Source organism: Colobus angolensis, unplaced genomic scaffold, assembly GCF_000951035.1.
Source record: "Colobus angolensis palliatus isolate OR3802 unplaced genomic scaffold, Cang.pa_1.0 Scaffold135, whole genome shotgun sequence".
In the NCBI taxonomy this organism is placed as follows: domain Eukaryota; kingdom Metazoa; phylum Chordata; class Mammalia; order Primates; family Cercopithecidae; genus Colobus; species Colobus angolensis.
Window position 1 is genome coordinate 3,255,518 of NW_012114433.1, and position 9,737 is coordinate 3,265,254.

Genomic DNA, 9,737 nt, shown 5'->3' on the forward strand with positions numbered 1-9,737 from the left:
TGGTGGTGGGCGCCTGTAGTCCCAGCTACTCGGGAGGCTGAGGCAGGAGAATAGTGTGAACTCGGGAGGTGGAGCCTGCAGTGAGCCGAGATCGCATCACTGCACTCCAGCCTGGGCAACAGAGCAAGACTCCGTCTCAAAAGAAAAACAAAAACAAAAACAAAAACAAAAAAAGGCTGAGGCAAGAGAACTGCTTGAGCGCAGGAGTTCAAGACCAGCCTGGGCAACACGGTAAGACTGTCTCTACAAAAAAATTAAAAAGTAGCTAAGTGTTGTAGCACATGCCTGTAGTCCTGGCTATTCACAAGGCTGAGGCAGGGGGATCCCTTGAGCCAAGGAGCTGAAGGCTGCAGTGAGTCGTGACTGTGCACCACTGCACTCCAGCCTGGGCAACAGAGCAAGACTGTCTCAAAAAAAAAAAAAAAAAAAAACCAGGCCTAAATAAATAGGTACACCCGCTTGTGAGTCAGAAAATAATACTGTTTAGATGTCAATTCACATCAAATTGATTTAAAGATTCAGCACAGTCCCAATCAAAACACCAGGAAGATTATTTGTAGAAATTCTCAAAGTGATTCTAAAATTCATTTGAAAATACAAATGGCCAAGCAACCATGAACAGCCAGAACAACTTTTTTATTTTGGTTGACACAGGATCTCACTCCGTCGCGCAGGCTGCAGTGCAGCTGCATGATCACGGCTCACTGCAGTCACCAGCTCCCAAGCTGACGCGAGCCTCTCACCTCAGTCTCCCAAGTAGCCGGGACTATAGCGCTTGCCACCACACCCAGCAAATTTTTTTTTATTTTTTGTCAAGATGAGGTCTCACAATGTTGCCCAGGCTATAGAATAACTCGGAGAAAGAACAAAGTTGGAGAACTTACCTGGTTCCAAAACTCTTTTTTTTGAGACAGCGTCTTCACTCTGTCACTCAGGCTGTAATACAGTGGTGCAATCATAGCTTGTGGCAGCCTCAAACTCCGAGGCTCAAGCAATCCTCCTGCCTCAGCCTCCCAAGTAACAAGGACCAGGGGCATGAGTTCCTAGATGCAGCTAATTTTTTTTTTTTTTTGTAGAGACAGAGTCTTGACATGTTGCCCAGGCTGGTCTCAAACTCCTGGGTTCAAACAGTCCTCCTGCCTCGGCCTCTCAAAACACTGGGATTACAGACATGAGCCACTGAAGTTGGCCACAAAACTTTAAAATATATAGTAATCAAGATATTGTGCTATGGTGTCAAGATAAACAAGTGATCAGTACAACATAATAGAATCCAGAAATAGATCGTATTTATACAATTTACTGATTTTTTTTCTTCTGTCTCTGGTGCTTCAATCAACTGATTTTTGATAAAGGTGCAAAGACAATTTAGTGGCAAAAGGATTATCCTTCCAACAAACGGTACTGGAACAACTGAACATCCATGTGCTAAAAAATAAACTTGCTCCATCTTCACACCACAAACAAAAATCAACTCAAAATGGATCACTGACCCCCCCAAAAAAAGCTAAAACTGTAAGACTTCTAGAAGAAAATATAGGAAAAATATTTGTGACCTGTAGGTAGTCAAAGACTTTTTTTTTTTCCGTGAGACATGGTCTTACTGTCACCCAGACTGGAATAAAGTGGCACAATCACAGCTCACTGCAGCCTCAACCTCCTGGGCTCATGTGATCCGCCCACCTCAGTCTCCCAAGTAGCTGGGACTACAGGTGCGCACCGCTAAGCCCAGCTGATTTTTCTATTTTTTATAGAGACAGGGTTTCACCATGTTGCCCAAACTGGTCTCAAACTACTGAACTCCAGTGAGCCACCAGTCTCAGCCTCCCAAAACAGTGGTTTACAGGCATGAACTATCACACCTGGCCTAATTTTTTATTATTTTATATAGAGATGAGTTCTCCCAATGTTGCCCAGGCTAGTCTTGAAATCCTGGGCTCAAGTGATCTACCTGCCTCAGCCTCCCCAAGTGCTGGGATTACAGGCATGAACCACGCACTCAGCCAAGATTTCTTAAAACACCTACAGCACAATGAATAAAAAAAAAAAAAGGCCGGGCGCGGTGGCTCAAGCCTGTAATCCTAGCACTTTGGGAGGCCGAGACGGGCGGATCACGAGGTCAGGAGATCGAGACCATCCTGGCTAACACGGTGAAACCCCGTCTCTACTAAAAAAATACAAAAAACTAGCCGGGCGAGGTGGCGGGCGCCTGTAGTCCCAGCTACTCGGGAGGCTGAGGCAGGAGAATGGCGTAAACCCGGGAGGCACAGCTTGCAGTGAGCTGAGATCCGGCCACTGCACTCCAGCCTGGGCGACAGAGCGAGACTCCGTCTTAAAAAAAAAAAAGAAATGAAATTTCCCAAAACAAAAAATGCACTCTTTAAAAGACGCAGAAAAGAATCAAAAGACAAATCCTAGCCTATATAATAAAAGACTTATATCAAGAATATATAAAGAACTCTCTAAGCTCAACGATAAGAAAACCACCAGTTTTCAAATGGGCAAAAGATTTCAACAGGCATTTTTAGCAAAGATAATATCCAGATGGCAAATAACCACATGAAAAGATGTTCAAAAATGAAAACAAAACAAAAAAGAGGTTCAGTATTATTCATTATGAAAGTACAAATTAAAACCCCAACAAAATACTACCACACTACACACCTATGGAGATGGCTAAAACTGAAGAACACTGACCACCCCAAGTATTGGGAAGGATGTGGAGCAAATGGAAGTGTCATTCACCAGGGGTGGGACTATAAAACACTGCAATCCCTTTTGGAAAGTTTGGAAGTCTCTTAAAATGTTAAAGTACACACCCACCCCAGGACCAAGCCATTTTACACCTAGATATTTACCTAAGAGAAATGAAAATATGTCCTAACAAAGGCTTGTTTGCAAACATTCATAGCAGTTTAATTTGTAATGGCACAAAGTGAAAAATGACCCAGATGCCCATCAATAGACGAATGGAGAAACAAATTGTGATCTAGTCATAAAATGGAATCCTGCTCAACAATACGATGAAGTGATGCTACATGGCACAAATGGAATAATGTTGAAGGAATTATGCTGAGTGAAGGAAGCAAGATAATATAAGAACATATACTGTACAATTCCACATAAGCAACATTCTAGAAAATATAAACTAATTCATCTCTAGTGACGGAAAGCAGATCAGTAGTTGCCTAGCAGGAGTGGAGGAGGGTGGGGAAAGGATGGAGAGGGTGATTTCAAAGGGGCATCAGGGAACTTTTGAGGGTTATGAACATGTTCATTATCTTGATCTTGATGCTAGCTCCATGGGTGTATACAGATGTCAAAATTCATCAAATTATATATTTTGAATATGTGTAATTTGGTATATATCAATCACACCTCAGTAAAGCTGGGAAAAGAGAGAGAGAAAGAGAGGGAGGGAGGGAGAAAGGGAGGGAGGAAGCAAGCGCAAAAACTACCAGTAGCATAAAAGATAGGCACCTAATTCTGGATACCGGGAGCTTCTGAATTTTGTCTTGGTCCTCTCTCTTGCTGTCCAGGTGCTAGTGCTGGGTTTTCATCCACACCCTACTTTCATTAAGCGCAAAAGTGATAGGAAAGCTGTCTGTGGGGAATGAATTATGGACTTAGAAAGAGAGAAAATGAGGGCAAACAGAACGTTCATTCTGTAATTTAAAACCCCTTGGCATAACAAACATCTCTAGGTAGGTGGTGAGATTCTAGGTGATTTTTCTTTGGTTTCTTTAAATTTTTCTGTACTTTCCAAATTCTTTACAAGCATTACTTGGCTCTTTGGAGGAAAAAAAAATCAGTTTTAAAAGAACCAATTTATATTCTCCATTAAGTAAAGAACCATTCAAAAAGAAACCAAGGACTTTTTTTTCTTTAATCCTAGTAACTAACGAATAGCACCAGAACATACACACATGAATCTGAGTCATTAATTTAGATCAAAGAACAGGGAGACTGCATTTATAAAGAATGAAGGATATTTACAACATATGGAGAAGGCCAAAAACCTCAAAAACGGATGTTCCAAATCCTGAAGGTTGATAGTCAACCACTGAGTTGGCTTCCATCTAATTAAAGACATTTTAATAAGTTTTAACTGATTTCCTACCATGTAGGTTGAAGATGAGGTTCTCAAATGCTAAAGGGAAAGTCTAGTCTGAATTCCAGGAGGTTGGGGGCAGTGGCGAGAGACTCCCTCTCCTCTAAGGCTTACAAGCCTGTAAATGAATCAAGCCTTCCAACATGGTATAAATGCCAGGAGAGGCAGGATTTCTTAACTCTGCTTGTCCCAAGCTGCTGGCATCCGACTTTTGTTGTTGCTGTTGTTGAGACAGGGTCTCTTTCTGTTGCCCAGGCTGAAAAGTACAGCAGTACAATCACAGCTCACTGCAGTCTCGACCTTCCGGACTCAGGTGACCTTCCTGCCTCAGCCTCCTGAGTAGCTGGGACCACAGGTGTGTGCTGCCACACTAGACTAATTTTTTTTTTATTTTTATTTTTTAGTAGAGAGGAGGTCTCACTACGTTGTCCAGGTTTGTCTCCAACTCTTGGGCTCGAGTGATCCTCTCTCCTCGGTCTCTCAAAGTGCTGAGATTACAGGTGTGAGCCCAGCTAATGTCAGATATTTCTGTCACTTTTTTTCAGTAAGTGTAGAAAACCAACAAGGAGTTCAGAAATGCCAAAAGCTGATAAAATGTTCCTTTTTAAATACCTTCACAGGTCCAATTAGGTGCAAAATGTTTTTTAAGCAACCTGAATACCAATAATGAGTTCTCCTCCTTGGTTTCTAAAAGAATAAACCAACTTCTTAGTAATCATAGCACTCTTCACTTTCATTTCAGAGGAAAAAATGAAAGTAGGTTAGCATACCACAACACTACAAACACAACACAGAATACTTACATGTTTTGGAGTGTTCATGTGAGAGCATGTAATTGGCGAGAGGTGGTGTGTAAGTTAAACACTGCAGTGCTGCATTGGCAAAACAGGTATTGCCCAAATTCTGGAGCCCAGCTCCAACTCTATGAGTTTGCTGCCACTTAAGACAAATCTTCTCAGATGGGAAAAGAACCTTCTGTGGAGGAGCGATGCCATCACCTAGGGCTAGAAAAATAAACAAGAAAGAGTCAGAAACCAAGCTTTGCATACTGAAGCTAAATAAATAGTAACACTTGGTCAAACCTCAATCTGTTCAAGATCCGTAATCTCATGACCAACCTGCCTGAAATACAGCGGGAAGAGGGACATTTTAAATGACAGAAGCCAGAACATGAGAAATTTTCTTTTTTGTTTTTGTTTTTTTTTTTTTTTGAGACGGAGTCTCGCTCTGTCGCCCAAACTGGAGTGCAGTGGCCGGATCTCAGCTCACTGCAAGCTCCGCCTTTTGGGTTCACGCCATTCTCCTGCCTCAGCCTCCCGAGTAGCTGGGACTACAGGCGCCCGCCACCTCGCCCGGCTAGTTTTTTTGTATTTTTTAGTAGAGACGGGGTTTCACCGTATTAGTCAGGATGGTCTCGATCTCCTGACCTCGTGATCCACCCGTCTCGGCCTCCCAAAGTGCTGGGATTACAGGCTTGAGCCACCGCGCCTGGCAAGAAATTTTCAATAATCTGGTTTTTCCAATAAACAAACTGCAAGGACAGAAAGGGGAGAGGGTTACAGATTAAAAGAAACTTGAGAGATATATCTACCAAATGCAAAGCGTAGACTTCATTTGGATGTTGCTCTGAACAACTGCTTAAAAAATACATATATACACATATGTATTTTATGAATACTTTATGTATGTATATATTTATATATACATAAAACAACCAGAGAAATATGAATACTGAATGGCATTTTCATACGAAGACATTTTTGACTTTTAGAAAAAACTCTTTAGATGTATACACTAAAATACAAGTGAAAGATGAAGTACTGGATTTAAGATCATGTCATGGGGAGGTAAGTAGGTGCTAGTAGAACTGGCCATAAGTTGATAAATGTCAAAGTTGGTTGATGGCTACATGAAAGTTCATTATAATTACTCTTTTATATCCACTTTGAACATTTAAAAAATAACACAATCAATAGAAAGAATGAGATAAATTTGATTGCTTGTAACATCTGCCATGGATGCAAATTCAGTGCCACCATCACTGTCCTCCTTGTCATCTCATGTAGGGAGCCCTTACTAAGCCAAATGGTTGCAATTCTAATGGTTGGTACCTATGTCATCCCTATTTTACCACTAAGGAAGTGGGCTTTGAACTTAGGCTGTCAGGCACCGCTGTACACATTTGTGAGTAGACTACCTGTGACCTAAAAAGGTTTTATCCATTTTGAAGATTATCAACAGATTACTAATAACTAAGTATGACAATGGAACTCAGCTGAAGCTCAAGAAACACCTATTTAGGAAAGCTGAAAATCATCAATGGTAAGACTAATTTTTCAAAGGCTTTGGCAGTCCCCCAGTGTTCTAACAAAAGGTTGAGACTGGGCCGGGTGCGGTGGCTCACATCTGTAATCCCAGCACTTTGGGAGGCCAAGGCAGGTGGATCACGAGGTCAGGAGATGGAGACCATCCTGGCTAACATGGTGAAACCGCGTCTCTACTAAAAATACAAAAAATAAGCCAGGCGTGGTGGCGGGTGCCTGTAGTCCCAGCTACTTGGGAGGCTGAGGCAGGAGAATGATGTGAACTCAGGAGGCAGAGGTTGCAGTGAGCCGAGATGGTGCCACCGCACTCCAGCCTGGGTGACAGAGCGAGACTCCATCTCAAAAAAAAAAAAAAGGCTGAGATGCCATGTAGAATCACTCTCCATTTGAAGAGAGATATTAGTGGTTATTTAGGCAGGCGTAGGCAGGCTGCAGCTTGGTGGGGAAAGGAGAGCAAAATTAGGACAAGAGAAAGGATTCTGTGGAGAATGAGATGGGAGCACCAAAAAAGGGCAGAGGGGGGAGATGTGAGTTAAGTCCTAAGAAGAGAGAGGAGTCCAAGCAACATGACAGGAGGTTGAAGGCCGTGGAGAAAGAGGTCCTGTGGGAAAGTGCTGCTGGAGAGAAGCCGAAGGACTTTCCACCTCTATGTGCAACATTCGATTAGGTTGTGTTTCACAATATAAACTTCCCCCTAAACAAAACACTTTCAGCAAGCCAAACTGCAACACCCACGCCCACATCACAATATGAAACTTACTGCTGTCTGGGCGCAGTGGCTCACACCTGTAATCCCAGCACTTTGGGAGGCCGTGGCAGGTGGATCATAAGTTTGAAACCAGCCTGGCCAGCATGGTGAAACCCCATCTCTATTAAAAACACAAAAAATTAGCCGGGCATTGTGGTGCACACCTGTAGTCCCAGCTACTCAGGAGGCTGAGGCAGGAGAACTGCTTGACCCTGGCAGGCAGATTGCAGTGAGCCGAGACTGCACCACCACATCACTGCATTCCAGAATGGGGGACAGAGCCAGACTCTGTCTCAAAAAAAAAAAAAAGAAATTTGCTAAAAGGACTCAAAACAACATGGCGATCAAAATACTCGAAGCCACGGGGTGTCCAATCTTTTGGCTTCCCTGGGCCACATTGGAAGAAGAATTTTCTTGGGCCACACATAAAATACACTAACAATAGCTGATGAGCTTTAAAAAAAAAAAAAAAAAAGCGGCCGGGCCCGGTGGCTCAAGCCTGTAATCCCAGCACTTTGGGAGGCCGAGACGGGCGGATCACAAGGTTGGGAGATCGAGACCATCCTGGCTAACATGGTGAAACCCCGTCTCTACTAAAAAATACAAAAAACTAGCCAGGCACGGTGGTGGGCGCCTGTAGTCCCAGCTACTCAGGAGGCTGAGGCAGGAGAATGGCATAAACCCGGGTGGCGGAGCTTGAAGTGAGCTGAGATCCGGCCACTGCACTCCAGCCTGGGTGACAGAGCGAGACTCCGTCTCAAAAAAAAAAAAAAAAAAAACAAAAAAACTCAGTTTTAAGAAAGTTTACACATCTGTGTTGGACTGCATTCAAAGCTGTCCTGGGCTACATGCTCTAAGCCAAACAACAATCTAACTAGGAAATTCTACTGTATTTCAAATCTTCATGTCCTCAAATCCAAAAGTCTTGAAGTATCAACTTAAAGTGTTAACGTCTCATTTATCTGGATGAGTTTTAACAAATGTAACCACATTTGTATCATCATAACAAATGTAACATTTGTGTTACATACTCTCTTTTTTTTATTTTTTATTTTTTCTTTTTGAGACAGAGTCTTGCTCTGTTGCCCAGGCTGAAGTGCAATGGTGCGATCTCAGGCTCACCGCAACCACTGCCTCCCAGGTTTACGCGATTCTCCTGCCTCAGCCTCCCAAGTAGCCGGGATTACAGGCACACACCACCATGCCTGGCTAATTTTTGTATTTTTAGTGGAGACGGGGTCTCACCATATTGGCCAGACTGGTCTCAAACTCCTGACCTCAGGTGATCCGCCTGCCTCGGCCTCCCAAAGTGCTGGGATTACAGGCATGAGCCCCTGTGCCTGGCCTATCTGCTCTCTTTCAAAGAGCTTTATTACTACGAATAATTTTTAACTGCCAAGAAAAAAACAAAAACAAAAAAACTGGGTAAAGTTCATTTGTCAAAAGACAACCATTTTACAAAACATCTTCAAAATTTGTAAAAGTCATCTACTTAGGGAACTAGAGTAACTACTGGTTAACAAGTTAATGTAATGCTTGTCCATCTCAATTCTCACCAAAATAAAGTTTATCCTTAAAAAAATTGGAATAAAAGAAACTAATAATATTCTAGTAACAAAAACAATCTACCTTGTTGTCAGTCAAACACGAACAAGTAACAGGAAAACAAAGCCCATCGAGTAATGCAACTCTGCTGGCTACCCAGGTGGCCTCATACCTTGCAAAATAAGCCCCTCTCTGAAACCACCAAGCCACCAACAGCATTTACATAGGAGTTTCTGGCGATAATTCTCTCTTTTGAAAAACAGTACCTTGATCCTTTTGTGGTGATGGTTTTGATTTATCAGGTACAGATGAACTTGAATAAACTACAGCACCAGGTACTGGTCCTAAAGAAAGTGTGTGATTTGACACATCATTTAATGAAGACACAGCACCCCAGCTGGCAGAACCTGCATCCATGTCTCCAGGTGAGACTGCCTCAGAGCTGCCAGGCTGATTCTGATAGGCTGATGGGTCTGAAGATTCAGAAGCTTTGTCAACTATGGTCATTGTTCAACTCTGCAAAAGAAGAAAAGTATATATTTGCTTCATCAGGTGAGAAAAGCAATCTCCTTACCCTACCACTAGATCTTGGAAAATCGTTCCCAGTCATTTTAAAGTTATTTTCAAACATATCACCCAAATACAAAAACAATAGCACTTTCTAACGTGTTTGTAATAATCTCCTCGGGACATTTAGCATCATGATAATCTGAATGTCAACAATCTTTATTTTAAAATCTTCAGTAAAGTATTTGATTAGAAGAATTTCTCATTTCATTTCATGTCCCCTAAAAGTCTGGCATTTCAGTTTATAATTAAGCATTTCCATTTTCAATTCTATTTATTTACTAAGTACCTATATTTTCCTTCTCTACTGCTTAAAACTAGAAAAATTATACACAGAACACATTTGACTAAATCTTCAATTTGAGTATAATACCTCAGAGAAAAGCATCAACTACACACAGAAAATCTAGACTTAACTTTGTGCTTAAAGTGCAAATGGCAT

General features: G+C 42.1%; 1 protein-coding gene across 1 annotated transcript in view; it reads right to left on the reverse strand.

Annotated features, from left to right (window-relative positions):
• Positions 1-9,247, reverse strand: part of USP42 (ubiquitin specific peptidase 42) — a 46,784-nt gene extending 37,537 nt beyond the window's left edge. Inside the window, exons 1-2 of the mRNA XM_011934405.1 lie at positions 8,995-9,247; positions 4,915-5,115 (exon numbers count right to left, since the gene is read on the reverse strand). Of these exons, the coding sequence (XP_011789795.1) occupies positions 4,915-5,115; positions 8,995-9,235 (442 nt within the window). The 5' untranslated portion in view covers positions 9,236-9,247. The remainder of the gene's footprint in view (positions 1-4,914; positions 5,116-8,994) is intronic.
• Positions 9,248-9,737: the final 490 nt, after the last annotated feature.